At 37.0% G+C, this 25,691-nt stretch overlaps 1 protein-coding gene across 1 annotated transcript in view; it reads right to left on the minus strand.

The window, feature by feature from the left end:
- Positions 1-8,486: 8,486 nt before the first annotated feature.
- Positions 8,487-25,691, minus strand: part of LOC149802467 (uncharacterized) — a 512,180-nt gene continuing 494,975 nt past the window's right edge. The window contains exons 119-121 of the mRNA XM_089951513.1: positions 23,521-23,623; positions 22,247-22,398; positions 8,487-9,648 (exon numbers count right to left, since the gene is read on the minus strand). Of these exons, the coding sequence (XP_089807639.1) occupies positions 9,567-9,648; positions 22,247-22,398; positions 23,521-23,623 (337 nt within the window). The 3' untranslated portion in view covers positions 8,487-9,566. The remainder of the gene's footprint in view (positions 9,649-22,246; positions 22,399-23,520; positions 23,624-25,691) is intronic.

Genomic DNA, 25,691 nt, shown 5'->3' on the forward strand with positions numbered 1-25,691 from the left:
ATTCCACATTTATATTAGAGACCAATGATTCAATGTTCTGAGACAGAGGCCGGACACGTTTTTGTTTAATTTTTGTCTGTCAGTCGTACGAAAAATAGTTACCTATGATTATAGCAAAATAACACCATCAGGCTGACCATATCATGACCATCGGGCTGACCATGTCATGACCATCGCGCTGAAAACTATCTCCCAATTTGCTTGATTTGTTTACTTTGTAAAACCGGCTTGGTGTATAATTTTAAAAGTTCTACTGAGTGCGGCCACCAATTAATATAGAATAAAGGAACAGGAAAACAAGAGCAAAGAAATAATACCAAGAAGAGGAAACGATTAGAAAACCGCCAAGCCGCCGTGAACAAAGGAATTGCACAGAACAAAGGAACTCTCAAACAAAGGAACGATAGAAACACGTAACAGAAAACAAAGGAAGAAAGGAGAGACTTCTAGCGGAGGAGCAGACTGGGTTAGGACAAAAACAAAAGATAAGTCATCATTCAATGCTATACGCAATTTAAGTAGAAGAATGCAAACTAGGTCCAAACAAATGGCTCTATTCAATCCAAACACGCAAACACACAAACTACCAAACAACCCTATCAATAAATCAGTAAAAATATTGCATGTATCACAACTCCAAACAGCACCAATAAAGCATGTAAAACAAGCAAGATTAACGCAAGTCGTACCAACCACAGCAAACTCGAATACAACCAACATCACACAGGGACCCCAAATTCTGGTCACAAACACAGACCAAACAAACCACAAACCAGCAGACATAACTAACACCCCCACCCCACCCCACCAACAGAAACTACTAGAAATACAAAACTACACTCCAGGGAACAATATAAATACAATGCCAATACAATCGCCAATCCTCTTCAAGAAAGCGGAAAAACCAAACACAAATGAAGATATAGACACCACTATTCCAAACCTAACAAATGAATTTGACAGTAACCTACTTACCTTAAACTCCCCACAATTAGACTACATAATCATAACCAGCACCCCAAAATTCACCAAAAATGAAATAACCAATTCTAGAAACATGCAAACAAACCAATAACAGGAAATCAAGCAAAAAACAATAAATCAAAACATTAGGAAAGAAACTATACACTCAAGCCAAACTCCTGGACCATCATTTTAATAACACCAGTGGAATCACCAACCTATGGGAACAAATCCAATGAATTAGACACTACAAAACTACCCAGCAGCATCACTAATATGGCAACCCAAAGACCCCAAACAACCCAAAATACCCAAAACACGAACCTAGGTAATGGCAAGGGCCTGCTAAAACCCCAAAACAACAACAAAAAAAAAACACAAGTAAGGTTAACTCAAAACAGGAAATAAAACAACAACATAACCCCCAAAACAAAATTTACAATTAGCATTCCATCGAACACACTATATAAATAAGCAGCAGGTGCAACAGAATTACTAGTCTAAGTACCAATAGTATTATGACAGCACTGGACAAAATTCACACTGGACAATTCAAACTGATAAGTCCAAGGCGAAACTACCTGATTGTCCAATGCAGCACAATTCAACAGCTGGAAAAATTCATCCAAATTGAAACTATGGGTCCAATAAAGATGAAAGTAGAGAGACACTATAGCACTCAGAGGAAAACACGAGTCACTTCGAACTCCAAACACAGTGAAACCACAACTAATCTGGCTGAACCCATTAAAACCACTATCTTTAAAAAAGTAATAGCAATAAACGGATACAACAAGGACATAAGCAATGAACTCCTACTTCATAAACTCACAGCAAATGGAACACAGACCACCAAAGTATATCATCTTAAAAATCACAAGGGACAAGGAACAAACAAAGCAGTTATAGAGGCTACCGAGCCAATACCCTCAATAATAAAACTAGGACAGTCAGGAGTGTGCCATAAGCTGGAAAACTACATAAATAGGCCAAGATTTTGCACCAAATGCCTGCACTGGGGACACTATGCCCTTAGATGTAGATTCAAACCAAGATGTAAGTACTGCAGAGGTCAACACAAAGGAGAATGCCACACAATTAAACAAAAATGTGCTAACTGTAAAGAAAACCATTATCCTAGATTAGCAGAATGCAGATTTGCAATAAAAGAGAAACAAATAGTGGACTTAATGAACGAAAAACACCTCACCTACCATTCTGCCAAAAACATTATTTGTGAAAACAACCCCAACACACCAAAATCTATCTCTGAAACAATCAATGAGCACCAAAACTCTCCACGCAGAATCAGAAGGGAAAACATTGCACCACAAAACATACCCTCGAATCAGGAAACAAAAGAACCAAAAACTTCAACCCACATTGTAACAAACCATGACCAACCTGATAACACTCCAGATACAAACAAAACTGTCACCCCAAACATCCCCAAACCTAACCCACACCCCAACACAGAATTAATACAGAAAGTAATGAACCTAACAACAGGAACCCTAATGCAAGATCTCAGTAGCATAATGAGAACCCTCAAAACCATTTTCACCATACTAGCTCATTGGACCACAAGACTAACAGATAAAGACGATGTCAAAAATGAATAGTACAAAAAATAATAAAATCACCATCTGGCAATGGAACTTGTGAGGAATCTTTAAAAACCTATCAGAACTGCAGAACAAACTGAATAATACGGCCGTAAAACCAGACGTAATCTGCCTACAGGAAACCCTCATAACACAATAACACAAACGCCTGCCCAAACTACAAGGCTATACCCAGGGAATCTTTAAAAACAGACCCATGGGGCAGAAAGGGCGTGGACTAGCAATTTTTTTAATAGATACACTAATCTACTATGAAGTAATAGAAGTACCCCCTAACCTAAACATCAATAATAGCATCGAAATAATGTCAGTAATGATAAATATAGGAACCACAAACATTCAAATAATAAATGCATACGACCCAGGGGGTACCTTCTGCCCTACCAACCTAATCTCACTAAAGGTAATCACTAATAACAACAACAACAATCTAATGATCTGTGGCAACTTCAACGCACACAGTGAATTATGGGGAGGTAAAAAGAAAGATCAAAGAGGGAAAATGGTTGAAAAATGGATAACTGAGAACAATCTGGTCATCTTAAATGACGGGTCGAACACTAGATTAAACCCTGAGGATGGCACTCTCTCAGCCATAGACCTAACCATCACTACCCCAAAATTGGCTCAAATCACAAATTGGTCGGTGGATCAGGAAGATATGTTAGGAAGTGACCATTTTCCCATCACAATCAATATTCAAACAAAAACTCAACACATTCCAAACGAAACCCCACCTAAATGGAGGTACCAACAGGCAGATTGGGACCAATTCCAATTATTACTAGCTAGAGTAAATCAAGATAACTTAGAAAGCCCAAGTATTGACATGCATTATGATAACATAACAGACACAATTATAGAAGCAGCTAACCGATGCATACCAAAGACAACTAATATCCAAAATAAAAACCCTGTACCATGGTGGACTAAACAGTGCACTATAGCACATAAAGACAAAAAAAGGGCCTTAAATAAATATAAATGCACCAAAAATTCTATCTACTTCCAGCAATATAAAGATAAAGAAAAAGCATTGAAACAAACTATACAAACTGCTAAAATTAATCTATGGCAAACCTTTTGCTCTAAACTGAGTCTGAAATCAAACTCAGAACAAATATGGGACAAGATAAAAGCCATAAAAGGGAAAGCAACTACCTCAGCCCCAAAAATTAAAAATGCTATAACAAATAAAGATAAGGCAGACCTCCTAGCGAAGCATTTTTCGAACATGAGTAGCAACAATAATCACACCAGAAACTTTCAAGAACACAAAAAACTAATGGAAGGAACCCAACCTCAAATGTCTCAAGACCAAGGAACAAAAGAATCTCACCTAAATAGCAACATCAAAGTACATGAATGGAAGATAGCCCTACGATCCAAAAACGAAACATCCCCTGGTAAGGATCAGTTAGGTTACATTATCTACAAAAAACTACCTATCAATATAACAATAGCCATAATCAAACTCTTTAATAGGATATGGGATAAAGGCCAACTATCCACCAAATGGAAACAGGCCATAGTAATACCAATCCCCAAGCTAGGTAAAGATCCCAACAACATAAATTCGTACCAACCCATCTCCCTTACAAACAATATTTGTAAAATAATGGAGACAATAATCGCAAATAGGTTAAAACACCACCTAGAAACCAATAACCTACTCTCCATAAACCAATGTGGCTTTCGGAACAAACAGTCCACCACTGACCAACTTCTCAGATTGGAAACAGACATCAAACTCGCTTTTAAGGCACATAGGAAAACCAATCGCAACCTCATAGCAGTATTTTTAGACCTAGAAAAAGCGTTCAACCTAGTATGGACCAATGGCCAAATTAAACCAATTTGGAATAACTGGACGCTTGTTCAACTGGATTGGCAATTTCCTCACAGGCTGGAAAATTACCACAAGAATAGGCAACACCCATTTGGAAGAATTTTCACTTGAAACTGGAACACCACAAGGCAGTGTAATAAGTCCCTTACTATTTAACCTAATGGTAAACGACCTTGACCTCAATGCAGCCTCCACAAAAATAAACTTGTCACAATTTGCAGATGATAGTGGCATATGGAGGAATGGAAATCCTGCCAATAAAACAGTAGTTAAAGAAATCCAGCAGAGCCTAGACAACATAGGGAGATGGGCAGACAAATGGGGTTTCAAAATATCTCATGAAAAAACTGTGGCAATCATATTCACCCCCAAACAAAATAACAACCTAGTCTATCCAAACTTCTATATGCAAAATCAATTAATCAAATACGTAACAGTAGTAAAATTCCTAGGAATGTTCTTTGACAACCACCTCAAATGGAAACAGCACATTGAACAACTTACCCAAAATTGTAACAAAGATCTCAATTTACTCAGGAACATCACAGGGACTGACTGGGGATCCAACCAGGAAACCCTCCTCATGATATATAAAAGCCTAATTAGATCAAAACTGGATTACGGTTGCCAAGCATATAACTCGGCTAAGCAACCTGTACTACAAAAACTTGACACTATCCAGAGAAAAGCCTTACTATTATGCACAGGAACACTCCCCTCAACATCATTAGAAGAACTACAAACACTAACAGGAGAACTACCCTTAAAATTACGTAGGCAAGAACTGCTCCTCCGATACTCCATTTGATTAGATACCCACCCAGACAACCATCCCATCAAAATAGCTATAAACAAGTGTAAAGTCGTCTTCAAACCCAAAATCATACCCACCACACCAAGTGGCAAAGTAATCCTTGAACTAAGAGATAAGATACCTCTACTTAAAAAACAGGTAACAAACAATACAGACCAGAACAATTCACCATGGTTACAAACACCACCAAGGATTAACAATGAAGCTACCAAATTAGGCAATAAAGAAGGACAAGAAAACTTACTAAAACCTGTACTGGTAAACAAAATTAACCAAAAATACCAGGACTATGTTAAAACATACACTGATGGATCAAAAACAAACAACCCACCAAGAACAGCAGCAGCAATAGTCATCCCTGAATTCAATATACAAACGGGATCCAGATTACCTGACTATTGCTCCATTTACACCACTGAATTCTGGGCTATACTTGAATCACTACAATGGATCAAAGACAACCAAATACCTAAAGCAGTCATTATAAGCGATTTCCTAAGCATTATCAAATCGATCCAAAATCGCAATACACACTCTAGGGAACAATTCCTCGACAGAGCATGCCAATTAATCGACGATATCACCACAACACATCAATTAGTCGAGCTCATGTGGATACCGTCGCACATTGGAATCTCTGGCAATGAAACAGCAGACAAAGTTGCAAAAACCAAACTAGGAGATCAAAACTCTATCAAGCTTAACTATAGCTCTACAGAAGCAATAAGCTTCGCACAAACATATATAGACCAAACATGGCAAGATTTTTGGAACTCCTCCACAAAAGGTAAAAAGCACCATGAAACCAAAAAAAACATAGATAGGAACATACAGCTACCTAAGGGTACCTATTTAGAACAGAAAACCATAAACAGGATAATAACTGGAAAAACTAAACCTAAGCAAGCAGTTTTGGAAGGTTTATAGGACCCAAACCAGCAACCATTAACTGCTTTAACTGCCACACCACCGAAGATCTACACCACATATTCAATATATGCCCAAAATATCAACCCGCTCGGAAAATATTTATCAAAAACCAAACAGAGATTGGATCACCACACACATACCCAGAGTTACTTATGGACTCTAATAAAAATAAACAATCAGCATATAAAAATATAAATCAATTCATAGACTCAGCAGGACTTAGGAACAAAATATAATTACTATCCCCACAAAACCAAAAGACCCATTAACTAGCCAAATAAATTTAGAAGCCACCACATAAAAACCCATAACATATCATTCAATTTTATAAAAGTATTAATAAATAATTCACTTACGAAGCACCTATAAAAAACTAAGGAAACCGCAAAATCGGATGTCCTAGATGTCCTTAACGAACCGAGTAATCAGCTAGGATTCCGATCCTAGATGTCCTTAACGAATCGTGTAATCGGCTAGGACTCCAGTCTCTTGCTAAATAAAGTATAAATAACATTCAATCTCTAAAAACCTTAATTAATAAATAACTTAAAGAGGTAATATCTAAAAACTTATAAATAACATAACGTAGGAAACACAGCCTAAACACCTCGACTAGTAATACCATAATAACCTTGAAAATCTCTCTTCATACGTGATATCTACTAAGAACCTCTATAAACAGCATAGAACATCCCCCCTCCTTTTAGAACATTTTGAAGAAAAAAAAAGAAAAATAAAAATCGAAAAAAAAAAACCAAATTGCAAGAAACACCAGGCAAATGCAACAAGAAACCAGCAATGTAAAGCAAGCAGGGCCGTTCCCAAGCTGTCCTTCCCACTAATGACAGCCAACCATTCAACTGTAGGGACCTTTATGGACCCTCAGATTGAGGCCAAACTATCAGGGCTCCTTGAATCCATAAAAGCCTGGGGGAGGTGGCACCATCCCCTTCCCCAGGAACAACTAGCAGGCTGCGGTGCAGTCAGAAAAAAGTGGCACATGCACAATTGTGCGCACGCCACTATAATTAAACTCAACAGCAAAAAATGTCATGACCATCAGGCTGACCATGTCATGACCATCAGGCTGACCATGTCATGACCATCGGGCTGACCATATCATGACCATCAGGCTGACCATGTCATGACCATCAGGCTGACCATGTCATGGCCATCAGGCTGACCATATCATGACCATCAGGCTGACCATATCATGACCATCAGGTTGACCATGTCATGGCCATCAGGCTGACCATGTTATGACCATCAGGCTGACCATATCATGACCATCAGGCTGACCATGTCATGACCATCAGGTTGACCATGTCATGACCATCAGGTTGACCATGTCATGGCCATCAGGCTGACCATGTCATGGCCATCAGGCTGTTCCTATGCTGTATCAAAAAGAGTTCTTCTCCCGCCTCTGAACAAAACAATGTTATGTTTTTGTAATTACTCTTTCTAGTAATATATTCTTTTTTAAAAAAATTATGTATATTTTTAAAAGTATGAATTAGGCATTTGTTATCTTATGAAAGATATTGTACAACCTATGTAAAATCCCATGTGATGTAATTAACCGGGACTAGGCCTAGATATATACTGTGCAGTTGTGTCATCCATCTGTCTGCATTGCTGAGATGGTAATTTACTCTTTAGCTTTGAATGTTTCAACGATATTGCATTGGATATATTAATTGGTTCAAATTGCAGTTATAAGCAATGGCCATTTCCTTACTTCTCTAATGGAACATAGGTTCTGAACCAGTAAGTTACCCTTTCCTCATACAAACTTTTCTCAATTTGAATTATTGGTTGAATTATTTCTGATTTTTATTAAAACAGGTTTCCCAATATTGATTATCTGTTTTGTATTTTTCACATAATGAAATAAATGTATTGCAACAATTCATGCTCCATAACCAACTTAAAGCCCAACAAGGGAATAGTTGTTTTTGTGGATTTAACCCCATTTTCAGCACATTACAGGCTATCCACAGCAGTCAGAATAACAGGTGGAGGAAGAACCTTGGGAAAACATCGGTTCCACAGGAAGCTACTGGCAGGCTTTCTCACAGAACCACATTTGCAAGCTATTGGCAGGCATTCTGCAAGCTCGAGACCTGAGCACGCACAGACAGAGATGAGATAGCAGTGATCAGTAAAGGTGTGTGCTTACACCACTGGGCCACCTGGGATTAATTATTTCATATACTAGGGCTACATAGCTTTATATCCAGTATTGATCTCTGCCACTGCCCTCTGAGGTTATTTCTTAAAAACAACAATGAATATTCAGACACTGTATTGCTTCAAATTTATTATTTTTCTAAAAAAATATAAATGGCATTCACACTACTATTAATAAAAGGAGCATTTTGAGCATATGTTTAATAATATCAACACGTTAAATATTTTCCTATCTACTATTTTAGTTGCTTACAAGTAAAGTTCAACTGCAAGAAACATAGACCGTGGCAAATCAGGGTCAGTATTGTTTGTTCTGTTGATTACTCCTAGCAAACTGCAAAGACCCAAATCTGCCTGTGCATAACATAACAGCAGATCTTTGTCAATGCAGTTTTCAATTCCAACTGACTTAAATCATGAATATATGGCATGTTAGAATACATGTTGAAATAACAAGAATATATGGTACATTAGAATACATGTGAGAACAGTGATATGTTTAAAATCATGTATACTAAATGTGTGGAAACAGCTGATCTCAAAGTGATATCACAAAATGACCTAATGTTTCTCTCTTGATGAACCAATACGGTATATCGGGTGATGGCAGAGCTTCATGTAAATATGATGACCATGTACAGTACCGTATATTCTCTTGAACAAGTCCTGTTTAACTGCAAACATAGTCCCTGATCTGCCAAATTTTGTTTGTTGTACTGATTACTCCAAACAAATGGCAAAGATCCACATCAGCAGGTGCATTATGGGATGGCAGATCTGGGTCTGTGCAGTTTGCAGTTGGACTCAACTTATAAGCATGTATATATGGTAAAAATATTCATACAGCAAAGTTTTAGAAAAATGTAAAATAGTGAATGTTACATATGGTAAGAAAATTCTTATTTTTATGTTTTTTAATGAAAATGTACAACTTCTTTAAATGAATTTTGGTATCTAGTATTTAATAAGTTCCATAAAATATCTTAAGTTCATAATATAGAATTTAATTATTTTTTACTTTTGCAGATATAAGTCACTATAAAAGTCAGAAATTCTTTATTAGAAAAGATGGTTTTAGTATGGTAAACTTTTGATTTCAAATTGATTAAATTTCTGTTGTAAACAAATTATTTAACTCCATGTAAAATAACATTGTTCATGATAACTGTGGTCATTGTGAAGATCATGGGTGTCAGTAGAGGACAATTACAGGATCAACAGGATTAACAGCAGCAGCATCAGATGTACTGGTTCTGGTGCCAGCCTTCTTCTCACTGCAAAGATATATATGACATACATATCACATATCATATCATGTCGCCATAATTACAAGTCACACAGTAATATTATACTTAACAAGGAATTTCACCATGGAGAAACCTGCTGTACCTGATGTTTGCCATGTTGTTTGTGACAATTTTAGTTGTTGTTGTTGTAGGGTTTAATGCCATTTTTCAGCACACGATAGGCTATACATGGCGGCCAGTATTAATGGTGGAGGAAGAACCAGGGAAAACCCTGGAAAGAACCACCGACCCACGAGAAGCTACTGGCAAGCTTTCTCACATACCCACATTAGCTGAATCCAAGACTTGAACCCACGCAGACAGAGGTGAGATGGCAGTGATCCATAACGGAGAGCGCTTTAGACCACTCGGCCACTCGGGGCCCCTACAATTCTAGTACTAGACCTTGTCTTGTTGACGACTTAGACCATTCTAGAAATAAACTTTTGACCCTCATCTTGATTCTGTTATTGAGTCTTAGGTTTATATGTAATGCTGTTTACTTGAGAAATTGCTCATTCTTGCCTTAACATTAGAATCAGTATTTTTGCTGCGTTCTGATTTTTGTTTGAGTGGAATTATTTATTCAAATTATTATTCACTGAAAATACAAAGTGTTTATCAATAATATTCTTGTGCAGAAACAATAATTTGGAATTAAGAAAATTCAGACAAAACATCTTTTGATAATAATATTGCAATACATCAAAAGACTTTTAGCAAATAACCACAATCCAGGCTATTGGCACATAATCACCAAAGATACTAATAGCACATCAACACATTCTAAATTGGAATTTAATTGGAATATGACTGAAATTCAGTTGGAACTCTATACAGTAGGACTTGATATAGAAATTTTTAGGATTATTTGGGATTTAATTCATAATAATACAATTCATTTTGAATTTTCACTTTTGTACTCTTGGGAAATAAATTATTTGTTGAATTTTACAAAACTGGTTGGTTTTTGCTGTTACTTAGTTTAAATCATTAGAATCATAACACATCACAATAAGATATTACACCTAGCAACCTCACATGGCAACATTACTAACATATCACAATAAGATATTACACCTAGCAACCTCACATGGCAACATTACTAACACATCACAATAAGATATTACACCTAGCAACCTCACATGGCAACATTACTAACCCATCACATTAAGAAAGTACACCTAGCAACCTTACATGGCAACATTACTGACTAACACATCACAATAAGATATTACACCTAGCAACCTCACATGGCAAAATTACAAACTAATCACAATAAGATATTACACCTAGCAACCTCACATGGCAACACTACTGACTGACACATCACAATAAGATATTACACCTAGCAACCTCACATGGCAACATTAATGACTAACAGGGAACAAAGCCTACAAGGTGGGCTAAGGGAAAAATATTTTGTAGAAGAATGAGGAAAGAATTGGAGCTGGAGTCGGTGTTAAGACTGTTGATTCCAAGTCTTTCTCATATAAATGAAAATTATTACCAGGTAAAAATCTTAGCATGAGAAAAAATTTATTATGTGAGAAAATGAATACAACATGTTCCAAAATATTTAAGATTGTCTTTTCTCACTCTGAGACTTGTGTCTGATTTACATGTTTTATATATCACAAGGGTATGAATCTACTATATTCATTTATGTGAGACAAAATGGTAGCATGCATAATTGATTTATTTATGTGAGACAAAATGGTAGCACACATAATCGATTCATTTATGTGAGACAAAATGGTAACACACAAACTGGATTCATTTATGTGTGACAAAATTTTAACACTCGTGTTCAGTGTAAAATTTATTAAGTAGATATACCTTTATTCCACTTATGAAAAATGCTATGTGAATACATTCTCAGAAAGTGAATTTTACAAATTTTGTTCAAAGGACACTATGTAAAAATCATATGAAAACTTGCCATAAAAATAATAACAATCCTAAAACTGAAAATATTTGATGACTGGTATTTAGAAAAAAAATGTGGACAAATGGACATACAATGAAAATCTTGTACTGTCTTAAAAATATTTTAACAAAATATGATAAGCACAACCTGAACACCTCTACCCCATAAAATCTTGTTTTGAAAGAATCCAAACAGTACATAAAACCCTTCTACACTACAAATCACAGACAAATCAACATACATACAAACAAATGGACAGAGAGAGTTAATATGAAGCTATAATCTATTAATTTTTTGTCCGGATATGTACATTATTGGAAGGTACTGTTATTTTGAAAGAAGACAAAAGAAGGAAAAAAATTATAAGATAGTACAGGGTTGAATTTTTGCATCCATGCAATGATGGGTAAAAACTGATTCTTTCAAGTATATCCAGAAATGAAAACCATAAAAAAATACACACTTTCACTTTTACCTGCCCCTGATTGCATTCAGGATTGGAAACATGCATGTCCTCTACTCATTCCCTTGAAGCATCACATGACCACTACCAAAGCACTACTGTTGATGGACTTCAAGCTACAGGGACCAGTCCATATTACAAGGATGAGTCCATATTACCTACCAAAATGCAACCCTTTACATTACCACCTCCTCTTCCCCCTGGGATCAGCATCCAGGATATAAAACATTTGTCTACAGATTCTCCTGAACCATCCTACCAGTTAGGAGCCAACTCCTTCAATTGGCAAAGACAAGGAAACATTCAAAGACAGACAGATGGATAGATATAATCCATCACAATATATCAAAACAAGAGATATCAAGAATCACTACAATCAAGTTTAGCATGCTCCCTTTGTCCATTAGAGCCAAATGGTTTCTGACTGGAAGTATTGGGTTTCTTACTTGTCTCAGTGTTGCTGTGATTACTTGCAGTATCTTCTTCATTCACGGTTTGTGTAGTTGCTATCACATGTTTGGGAGGTGTCAGGTTCATGTTGATTCATTTTAATGTGTGTGGCTGTTGTCACATGTTTGGGAGGTGTCAAGTTGTTGTTGATTCATTTAATGCACTTTTAAAACAATTGGGAAATGGAAGCTAAGTGCCATTCCAAAACAACCCACCGAGGCAGCTGTCTAGGACAGGCCAAGGCAGATATCAAACCTGTAATCCTTGGCTTGCAAGTCCAACACTCTACCAACTGAGCTACTGCAGCTCCCAGAAGGTATCAAGACTATCAGCCTGATGCAAGTAATATCTCTCTGGGTACAGAAAGAATTTGGGGAACAATTTTTTTCCTCCACTTCAGCAATATTTATGTAGGATTTGCATGCAGTGTTAAGTGGTGTTGTGGCTTCTAGAATCTTTCTGGACTTGTGGTAATTCAGGCCTTTTTCACAATTTACCTCAATGAATTAAAAGAAGTTTCTGCCCTGGCAATTTGCATACAAACTTTTCTCGTCCTGGGAAATGTTGGTTTTCTCTTGTAGCCATGGTGACCAAATTTTGGGCAGTTAAAGCACCAGAAAGGATTTGGGACAAAATGGTCTACTGGGATGTTCAAGAACCTATATTTGGCTGATGCAGTCAAAGCATGCTCAGATGAAAGTTAGGGCATAAGCGTTGTTGGAATCAACATTCACTGAGTGCTAATTGTTTCACTGGAGAGAGTTATGATGTGTTGCAACATCTCTGCCTCATTGCAGTCATCTCTGCCTCATTGCAGTCATCTCAGGCTGATTGCAGTCATCTATATTCATAAATCACACAACACCATGGCACAATGATAAAAATATATGAGATACCTTGATGGGTATGTTCACAACCCATTTTAAATGAAGTAGATAATATGTGTGAGCCTTACAGCTGCATTCAACAAGTAATTGGACTAAACTTAGCATCTTGACACAATATGGCTGTCCACCCAGACTCTGAAGAGCCTTTGCAATGTCAAAAGGTTAGAGCTTAGACACAGTATGGCTCTCCAGCCAGACTTTGAAGAGCCTTTGCAATGATAAAAGGTTAGAGTTTAGACATAGTATGGCTGTCCAGCCAGACTCTGAAGAGCCTTTGCAATAACAAAAGGTTAGAGCTTTGAGACAGTATGGCTGTCCAGCCAGACTCTGAAGAGCCTTTGCAATGTCAAAAGATTAGAGCTTGGACACAGTATGGCTGTCCAGCCAGACTTTGAAGAGCCTTTGCAATGACAAAAGGTTAGAGTTTAGACACAGTATGGCTGTCCAGCCAGACTCTGAAGAGCCTTTGCAATGACAAAAGGTCAGAGCCTTGGCACAGAATGGCTGTCCAGCCAGACTTTGGAGAGCCTCTGCAATGACAAATGGTGAGAGCTTTGTTACTTTCTACTTCTCATCTTGGCACAATGAGAAAGCGATGCAATTTACCTTGAACATTTTCTACGTCTGATTTACTGGTCAAGATGTTCTTTGTCAGCTTCAAAACCAGTCATACGAAATTGAATATTTGTTGTTGGAAGAACTTTTAATCACCCTTTGCTTTCCACCTGCCTTTCCTCTATTGACCTTTGTCACTGCATTGAAGCTTAACATGGGGACAGTTATATACTAATTTGTTGCATATCTCATGTCAGAGAAATGCAGGGTGATAAAATCCTTCCTCCATTGACCTTAGTCACTGCCTTGGAGACCAAGTCTTTGATAAGGTTCCAATCACAAACGTGTAAGCTTCCTGAATTACAATGGTGACTATTAATAATATCGAGATCGGTGAGAGAGTGAGAGTTGTTATTACCACAGTTTTAGAAGCTTGGCTTGTCAAGCTGAGTGATCAAACCAGGCCATTCTTAACACGCAGTTAGCTGAAGTTGGGGCTGAGATAGTGTGTTTCATAAGGGTATTATCAACTGACCTCTCCTCTGGTCAACTAGCAAGATTCTCTCCTCCACTCACCAGAGGATGCAGGCTGCCTCCTCTCCTCCACTTAAGAAGAGATGCAACCTATGGCAAACAGGCTGCCTCCTCTTGTCCACTAAACAAGGGATACAACTTCTGGCAACAGGCTGCCTCCCCTCCTCCACTCAACAAGGGATATAACCTCTGGCAAACAGGCTGCCTCCATTAGTTACCTCTTACAATTTATGAAATGCAGATGGAAGAAGGAGGAGAGAGATACTTCAGACATTTATAGATTTATAAACCATAGAGCCTTGGCAAAGTTAAACAACAAAAGATAATATCAAATAAACAAATATATATGTGCAACACATATTTCCTCTAATGTCATAACATTATTAAGTTCCTGAACTCAGACAGTATTTATGACAAGAGAGAAGAGACAGAGAGACACATAGAGACAGAGTATTCAGGGAAAGAAGAGGAGATTGCAACACAATTGTGTAATGCATTTGGTTAATTTGGAAAATGTACATTAAATGGTTAATTCTTGTTATTTTCTTATTTAATTAATGTCTAATATCTGAAAAAATTCATATGATTTTAGGGAGCATACTATACTGACCTTCATTACATTCACATTTCATGTACCCACACATTTCATGCACCATTTCATGTACCCACACATTTCATGTACCCACTTATTTCATACACCATTTGATGTACCAAACATTTCATACACCATTTCATGTACCCACACATTTCATACACCATTTCATGTACCCACACATTTCATGTACCCACTCATTTCATACACCATCTGATGTACCAACACATTTCATACACCATTTCATGTACCCATACATTTCATACACCATTTGATGTACCAACACATTTCATACACCATTTCATGTACCAACACATTTCATACACTATTTCATGTACCCACATGTCATACACCATTTGATGTACCAACACATTTCATACACCATCATACACCATTTCATGTACCCACACATTTCATTCACCATTTGATTTACCCACTCATTTCACACACCATTTCATGTACCTACACATTTCATGCACCATTTCATGTACCCACACATTTCATGCACCATTTCATGTACCCACATATTTCATACTCCATTTCATGTACCCACACATGTCATACACAAATTTCATGTACCCACACATTTCATACACAATTTCATGTACAGACACATTTCATGTACCCACTCATTTCATATACCATTTGATGTACCAACACATTTCATACACCATTTCATGTACCCACACATTTCATACACCATTTCATGTACCCATACATTTCATACACCATTTGATGTACCCACACATTTCATACACCATTTCATGTACCAACACATTTCATACACTATTTCATGTACCCACATGTCATACACCATTTGATGTACCAACACATTTCATACACCATCATACACCATTCATGTACCCACACATTTCATTCACCATTTAATTTACCCACTCATTTCATACACCATTTCATGTACCCACACATTTCATACACTATTTCATGTACCCACACATTTCATGCACCATTTCATATACCCACACATTTCATACACCATTTCATGTACCCACACATGTCATACACAAATTTCATGTACCCACACATTTCATACACCATTTGATAACCCTCACATTTCATACACCATTTGATGTAATAATAAAATCTGCTGAAATTCATGGTAAAAAGTTGTTAAAAAGATATCAAATAATCTAATACTAAAGCTGCATCACTACAAATTCACTAATCCAATACTTGACGCCGATTAAAGGACAGAATGGCTTTGAGTCACTTTAAAATTTGTCTTTGGAATGATGTCTCTGTTTTAAACAAAACTGGTGCCATTTACCTGCCTTTACAGAATTGTTTTGAATCTTATAAAGAAGCATATTTTTACCAATTCAAGAACAGACCCAATGATACTGTCTGTAATTTTGTGTAAACTTCAATAAAATCTCCTGCTTAAATTAACATCTTAAAATGCTTGTTAAAAACAAATATTTCCACACTCTAAGTAATATCAACAAATGTATGGAATGAAATTTAAAATTTCAAAAATAATTTGATTTTGATTGACTGATAGTGTAACAAAATGACTGATGAGTACAAAATAGTATGAGTACAAAATATGATTGAGTACAAAATATTGCAGACAAAACAGCACACTATTTAATATTCCAAATAGAAAGGTGCAGAAGACTGGAGAAAACCAAGCAACAACAGTAAAACCTAACAATTAAGACCACCGATTAATTTCAAGAATAGTGGTCTTAATAAGGAAATCATCTAAATTTAGACAAGTTTGTCATTTTACGTAGCAAATCTGGTTGGTATTGGGGAGTGGTCTGTTTTTGGAGGTGGTCACAGTGAGAGGTTTTAATGTACATTTATCATGTTAGTAAAGAAAATGCAATTTAGAGCAATGAGTAATGTAGAATGATTCCATCAAGAACCAACACATATTAATTACCACTTTGATTTCAGTTTACATAAACCTGTTTAAAGAAAATAATGAGTCCATTCATTTCAAGCATAACTCATATGAAGGAAAGTGGAAAATATACACTGCATTATAATCTTCAGATGGTTTTCATTGTCATAAGCTTTCATAAATACTTTGACATCACCTTGATTAAACTGTACTACTCCTTGAATCCAGTGACTAAAAATGACATGGTATAAAGGGAAGAAACTCTTACCCAATACCTCCCCTTATCACTGCTGGGTGACTACGAATTAAATGGATGTTCACCAGTTTGAGCTGAGTGATAAATCAATCAAAGTTTTCACATCTGAAGAGAGGTGTGGGATAGCTGAACAGTAATGAAGGGTTGTAACAGTAAGGTGGCTGGGTAATTATGTTTGGAGAAAAATAATTTACTGAAAATTGTACTTTATTAAATAGATTTGCTGATTGCATTAATACTATCATAAGAATGACTAGATTTCCCCTTATTGGGTAAACCACTCTCCTAGCATGAAAAGAGTTCAACCAATGATTATGTAATTTATGATGATAATACACAGATAAGAAATGGATGACTTTTGCTGACAGAAAAAATCTAAGTGAATCCAGTGAAAGTGCTAAATCCATAACCAAGAGTAATAGTGAAGTCAATATGGCCTGGTGTCATTGGGGCTACAGCCACTTGATGCACCAGATAACAGTGAAGTCAATATGGCCTGGTGTCATTGGGGCTACAGCCACTTGATGTACCAGATAATAGTGAAGTCAATATGGCCTGGTATCATTGGGGCTACAGCCACTTGATGCACCAGATAACAGTGAAGTCAATATGGCCTGGTGTCATTGGGGCTACAGCCACTTGATGTACCAGATAACAGTGAAGTCAATATGGCCTGGTGTCATTGGGGCTACAGCCACTTGATGTACCAGATAACAGTTAAGTCAATTTGGCCTGGTGTCATTGGGGCTACAGCCACTTGATGCACCAGATAATGGTGAAGTCAATATGGCCTGGTGTCATTGGGGCTACAGCCACTTGATGCACCAGATAATGGTGAAGTCAATATGGCCTGGTGTCATTGGGGCTACAGCCACTTGATGCACCAGATAATGGTGAAGTCAATATGGCCTAGTGTCATTGGGGCTACAGCCACTTGATGCACCAGATAATGGTGAAGTCAATATGGCCTGGTGTCATTGGGGCTACAGCCACTTGATGCACCAGATAATGGTGAAGCCAATATGGCCTGGTGTCATTGGGGCTACAGCCACTTGATGCACCAGATAATGGTGAAGTCAATATGGCCTGGTGTCATTGGGGCTACAGCCACTTGATGCAACAGATTCTTATCTCTGTGAAGCAAGATCACAAAAACTTAAAAAGGTTGATTTTGCATGCCAGCCAACAGCCCTTGCTTCCCAAATACAGCCATGATGATGGGGTCTTGTGGGGTTATATCATCTTTTCTGACCTTCACCATAAGACATTTGTCAGGCTCCTCAACTCTTTTCTATGTGCTTGAGAGTAAAGACCAAGTCTTGAATCACTGCCTCTCTCAATGTATCAACTGAGGAAAGTGAGTGGATGACCAGACCACAATGAATCAACCAAGGAAAGGGAGTGGATGACCAGACCATAATGTATCAACTGAGGAAAGGGAGTGGATGACCAGACAACAATGCATCAACTGAGGAAAGGGAGTGGATAACCAGACCTTAAAGTATCAACTGAGGAGTGGGAGTAGATGACCTGACCACAATGTATCATCTGAGGAAAGGGAGTGGATGACCATACCATTCATTGATTGCCTGCTGATGGCAACCTTTTATTAGCTACAAGGACCAATTTATATCATTAGGACCATGGAACTATTCAATCTGAACTATACCATGATGGTTAAGTCCATTGAAAGGGTATGCAAATTACTCTGCATGCCAAAACTAGAACTATCATCAAACATTTTTTATATGATAATTGCTTTAGTGATGTTCTTACCAAAGAGTGAAACTAATATGAGTTGAGTCATATCATGCTAAAAAAGATTCCATTTTGGAAACAGGGTAAGAGATATTAAAGCAAAGAATAGCTAGAAGATCTGTTAGATCTTTGGCATAACCAATACCATGATGCCTTAAAGTGTTAGAGATCATGGAGTGGTATCCTTTTACAGTAATCAGTCCTGACTTTTCTTCTGAAGCAAAAAACCCACAGAGAAACTGGTGGATTGAGCTACTCCAAGGGAGACAGTGTTGTTGGCCTTGTACTGTCCTTGAAAACCTGCCCCTTTTTAAGACTGTAAAGTGGAGGCTATCTAGCAATTCATGATTGAAGGTTTACATTTTTCTACACAAGATCCTCCCTACAAAATCTAGGCAGGAAGAAGAATCCTGGCCAGGTTACATCCATGGTTGTCTGAGCACATTGGTCCTCACTGAGATTTTCCTGGGGATGTCTATTGCTTGATCAAGCAACTCATTTATCCAGGACTTGTGCCAATTTAGAGGGGTGATCAGAATTACTTTTTGCAGTTCTGAACCTTCATTTTCTTTATGTAGCCCCATGTGCTTGTTGAGCCAGTGGCAAGACTTGCAGATTTCTTCCACTGCTACTTTAAAGCAGAATTACATATGTTCCATCCTGTGGTCGAGTACTGCTCAAAGTTGCCCATGCACTCACATTGTGGATTGTCCTCTTCTGGCATGGTTTCTGTGTTCTCATTGAACATACCCTGCTGAAATAATCAGGCAGTGACATCATCTCTGTGTAGATACTCTACTGCAGTAATTAGTCCCTGTGTACATACCCTGCTGCAGTAATTAGTCCCTGTGTACATACTCTGCTGCACTAATTAGGAAGTGACATCATCCCTGTGTACATACCCTGCTGCAGTAATTAGTCCCTGTGTACATACTCAGCTGCACTAATTAGGAAGTGACATCATCCCTGTGTACATACCCGGCTGCAATAATCAGGCATTGACATCATCCCTGTGTGCATACACTGCTACACTAATTAGTCCCTGTGTACATACCCTGCTACACTAATTAGACTCTGTGTACATACCCTGCTGCACTAATTAGGAAGTGACATCATCCCTGTTTACAGCATATTATCCCCTCAATGCAACTGGCCCGGCAGTTGAATTGGTGGCTGGGCAAAATACATTGCCTAAATTGCTGGTATGGCCAGCTGGAAGCAGTGCTGGATGGTCTCAGTGGCTGATGTCTTGCAACCATGTCAGACACTATCTGGGCAGAGTGTGTGTCAAAATAGATGGGCCAGTTCATTGGATCCCCATGTCTCATACCATGAAAAAGCTGGCCAGAATGCGGCACAGTTCTCTTACGTAAATGACCTCTGGTCACTAGTCAAAATGTATGGCCAAGTCAGACACCTGGAATGGTTGGTTGACAGCTGCAATGGAGGTGTATGGAATTATGAATCATCATTGTCAAGAAACTTGGTATATATCCATCTGATAGGAAGCCACCTAGTGGTGATAAGAAGAAGTAGCAGATTATTCCCTCTGTCTATGTGGTATAAAGATGATTTTTTTTCACTACGAGATTATTGGATTCAAGAGGTAGCAAATTTATTTCCTATCATTAATGCAGTTAGAAAATATATTCAGTGAAGAAACATGACTCCCATTGCCAACATGAGCACATTCTGTGAGCCAACAATATGTCCTACTTTTATAAAATGCATACATTCCTAAAGTCCAAGACATTAAGGTGTAGCCAACAATATGTCCTACTTTTAGAAAATGCATACATTCCTAAAGTCCAAGACATTATGGTGTAGCCAACAATATGTCCTACTTTTAGAAAATGCATACATTCCTAAAGTCCAAGACATTAAGGTGTAGCCAACAATATGTCCTACTTTTATAAAATGCATACATTCCTAAAGTCCAAGACATTAAGGCGTAGCCAACAATATGTCCTACTTTTAGAAAATGCATACATTCCTAAAGTCCAAGACATTAAGGTGTAGCCAACAATATGTCCTACTTTTAGAAAATGCATACATTCCTAAAGTCCAAGACATTAAGGTGTAGCCAACAATATGTCCTACTTATATAAAATGCATACATTCCTAAAGTCCAAGACATTATGGTGGTTCATGATCTTAATTTAATTCACATCAATAAAATTTGGCCTCATAAATTTGAACTTGATCCTGTAGATTATCTAAAATGTGAAATAATACCTGGAACTTACATGTCCCTCAATATCAAATTTACAGACATTATTGAATACAAATTGAAATCTTTTCTTTATCAGGGAAGGCAAAATGAGGCTAGAAGGTTTTTGTCTCTTTTCATACATTCTATGTACAGTCAAACCTGTTTAATGCAGCCACTTCTGGGTAATGAAAAAATGACCTCTTTAGACAGGTTTCTTCTTAGTGCAGGTTCATGTTTTAAATATAATGGATTACAGGACTTTCCAAAATTCACTATTTAAGTCATATTTGCTTAAAATAGGCAACCTTTGATGCATTTCAATTATTGTATAATACACCCCTCCAGCAAAATGATGGAGATTTTCCTGATATATAATTTTAGTTAAGAATGTAACTCGATTTTTATTTTACATAGGAAAGGACAAAAATGATCCCCAATAGGAATCTTCATGCCAAAAATAAATACTTTCTTGATCACAGTCTAATATCCCAAATTTAAATCACAAGCTAATCAAAAAATATATTAGTTCTTTTTTCATATGCATACATTACTGTTAGTGTGGGAAGGAGACCAAAAACAAGTGGACCCCTGCATAGTGTGGGAGGGGAACAAAACATGTGGACTCCTGCATAGTGTGGGAGGGGAACCAAAATATGTGGACTCCTGCAAATGCAAGAAATATGACACTGATATAGCATGAACACAACTGTACATTGGTCTGCTGTATATTCCCCAATAAAAATAATTGGTTATTGGTATGTTGTATATCCCCCAATAAAAATAATTTGTTATTGGTCTGCTGTATATCCCCAATAAAAATAATTTGTTATTGTTCTGCTGTATATCCCCCAATAAAAATAATGTGTTATTGGTCTGTTGTATATCCCCCAATAAAAATAATTTGTTATTGTTCTGCTGTATATCCCCAATAAAAATAATTTGTTATTGATTTGCTGTATATCCCCCAATAAAAATAATGTGTTATTGGTCTGTTGTATATTCCCCAATAAAAATAATTTGTTATTGTTCTGCTGTATATCCCCCTATTAAAAATAATTCATTGTGCTTACTGTACTTACTCATCATAAAGGGGATTTCGAGCAACAGTAGCCCTCACTTCCCCAGACACACCATTTCTTTGTAGACTGCGGGTTGACTGGCTCTCAAAGCCCACGTTTACCTCTCCAAGGCTTTGAACAGTCTCATCAGGGGCCATATACATATCCAGAGTCTGAAATAATTGCAGTTGCTTCAGTTGTATGGAAGATTTCCACTGATCAGCCATGTGATCAGACTCTATTGCATTTATTTAAGAGTTTAATATTGTTCTTTTCTGAGTTTATTGTGGTATAAACTGTCAGTTGCCAAACCACACAGCAAATAACACCCAAAGGGCATTGTGTAAGCTATGTGAATCATCAACTGACAGTTTATACCATGATAAACTCAGAAAAAACATTAAACTTTCAAAAGATTGCAGTTGCAGAACTGTAAAATAGTGTGTATATTATATAAAAATGTACATGCAGTGTTAAGGATTGGCAAACATCGATATTATCATGTTTAATGAGCACCATAATATTAAACAAGAAACTCAAGTGGGTCTGAGATCACTCACCTAACTGACCTTTGCCCAATATTCAAGAAATCAGAGTCAGTACGATACTTTCTGCTGCATCATCTCTAATGCTGATGATTACATATGCTAGGAAAAAAACTGTTTCAAGTATTTTCTAGTGTTATCTTCAGCTATGTCTATCACATATCAGTACCCTTTGTCCAATACAGAAAGGCCTCAATGCTTTTTATCAATGATGGTCTTATTCTGTACATTCATGTTTTTTTCACAAGAAGTTGTGTAACTGTTTCTACTGTTTGTAACAGCAGTAACACTTGATGTCAGAAAAGCCTTACATCTGGCATGAGATACCTGATATCAGAAAAGCCTTAGAGCTTGGAAGAATATACCTGATGGCAAAAGCCTTACAGCCTGCCAAGGTACACCTTATGGCAGAAAAGCCTAACTGCCTGGTACACATGATGGCAAAAAAATCCTTACAGCCTAGCAAGGTAAAGTAAAAACTTATTCAGTTGTCTGCAGCTTCTCACTGTAGGTAAAACTCACCAAGTGAGAGTAATTAGAAGCAATATTGTTTTCACATGTCATACTGATTGCATACTTACATAAACAGTTGTAAAACTTACTATTATTAGATACTATATACAAGCTCCTGAGGCACCATTCCTCAAAAGAAAAAAGAACCTTTTAAAAGAAATGAAAAATGGGGCTTGTGTGGGGATTGCCTTGTTTTATAAATGGAAAGTGTTATCTACCTGGGCATATAGTACAAACCTGCGTTTCATACTCCCTCAGGAAGCTTGGTGGACGATCAAAGTCAGGTTGGTGTTCATATCTACGATGGTAGACTTGATAATTGGATAGGTAATTGTTGTACCTGCAATGATGAAAAAGAATATCCTGTGTGGTAATAGTCTATAATGATTATGTTGTACCCTTGCCAAAGTGTAGTAATAGTCTATAATGATTATGTTGTACCCTTGCCAAAGTGTGGTAATAGTCTATAATGATTATGTTTTACCCTTGCCAAAGTGTGGTAATAGTCTATAATGATTATGTTGTACCCTTGCCAAAGTGTGGTAATAGTCTATAATGATTATGTTTTACCCTTGCCAAAGTGTGGTAATAGTCTATAATGATTATGTTTTACCCTTGCCAAAGTGTGGTAATAGTCTATAATGATTATGTTGTACCCTTGCCAAAGTGTAGTAATAGTCTATAATGATTATGTTGTACCCTTGCCAAAGTGTGGTAATAGTCTATAATGATTATGTTTTACCCTTGCCAAAGTGTGGTAATAGTCTATAATGATTATGTTGTACCCTTGCCAAAGTGTGGTAATAGTCTATAATGATTATGTTTTACCCTTGCCAAAGTGTGGTAATAGTCTATAATGATTATGTTTTACCCTTGCCAAAGTGTGGTAATAGTCTATAATGGTTATGTTGTACCCTTGCCAAAGTGTAGTAATAGTCTATAATGATTATGTTGTACCCTTGCCAAAGTGTAGTAATAGTCTATAATGATTATGTTAGACCCTTGCCAAAGTGTGGTAATAGTCTCTAATGATTATGTTGTACCCTTGCCAACGTTTTGGTAATAGTCAATAATCATTATGCTGTACTTCTGTAACAATTATGTGAAACTTTGTTCACTGAAATTTTTTAATCCATTTCACTTAAAAAAATATTTTTCTATTTCAGTTGGTAGTAATGTTGTATTGATAAAAACAATAGCTTTAAGCCAGATAATATGTATAGATCGCAGTATACATCTCCCTCGATAATTCACACACAGTATGGTACAAAAACTCCAGCAAGGACATAAGTTATCTGGTATGAGTTGTCCAGGGTGAGGTGCACATTGTAATTGTAATATTTCCAAAAGATACCCATGTGGCATATCAACCTGCTAATCCATGTTCATTAAAAGTGAAAGGTACATGTATGTATTAGGGTTTAGTGGCATGTCAGCACAATACTGGCTATATAATGCTAATTAAAAGTTCTAAAATGTGAAGATACAAAATTGCAAAAAAAAACGTAAAGAAGATAAACCCTTCTAAATAAACATAAACATGGTATCCATGCTTCCTAGAATATCACAGGTGCTATGGTATCGCAGTATTAACCGTTTTCAGTATTTGTGCTCCATGGTGCCATCCATCATGTGCTTATAAACACTGGATGACGATAAATTACTAGTTCTGCTTCCCAATTTGATTTCAGGAAAATGTAGAGAGAACACTATTTTAAAAATGTACCCATGAATATCACTGGTTTCCAAACATGGCCATACCATGGTCTCAGATAAACCAGGCTACACAAAAAGAACATTTCTGACAGGAACATTACAGTCAGGTCTTTGGGGTTTTTTTGGACAGAGTTATTACAAATGCCAGTCTTTAGAAATCAAACAGAAAATTGTTCAACCCTTCTTACCTGGAAATCACTACTGACGAAGTCAAATACTGATGTTCTCAAATCTGCAGCAAAAATAAAACTTTTTGATGAAAAAAGTGTGGCAATACTACAAAACAGAAGAAACACAAATGGACAGTTTTAAAAACTCCAAAGACCCTGTTCCTAGTGCTTCATACAGCAACACAAATGGACAGTTTTAAAAACTCCAAAGACCTTGTTCCTAGTGCTTCATACAGCAACACAAAAGATGCACCCATTAAGTTAGAATTAGAAGGAAGCTGATGATTATGTTAATGTTACTTTAACATTGTGTGCTTGTCATGACTGGCTGATGATTATGTTAATAATACCTTTAACACTGTGTCTTTGTCATGACTGGCTGATGATTATGTTAATAATACTTTAACGATGTGTGCTTGTCATGACTGGCTGATGATTATGTTAATGATATTTTAATGATGTGTGCTTGTCATGACTGGCTGATGATTATGTTAATGATACTTTAACGATGTGTGCTTGTCA

Source organism: Sinohyriopsis cumingii, chromosome 3 (genome assembly GCF_028554795.1).
Source record: "Sinohyriopsis cumingii isolate HCF-2022 chromosome 3, ASM2855479v2, whole genome shotgun sequence".
Taxonomy (NCBI): Eukaryota; Metazoa; Mollusca; class Bivalvia; order Unionida; family Unionidae; genus Sinohyriopsis; species Sinohyriopsis cumingii.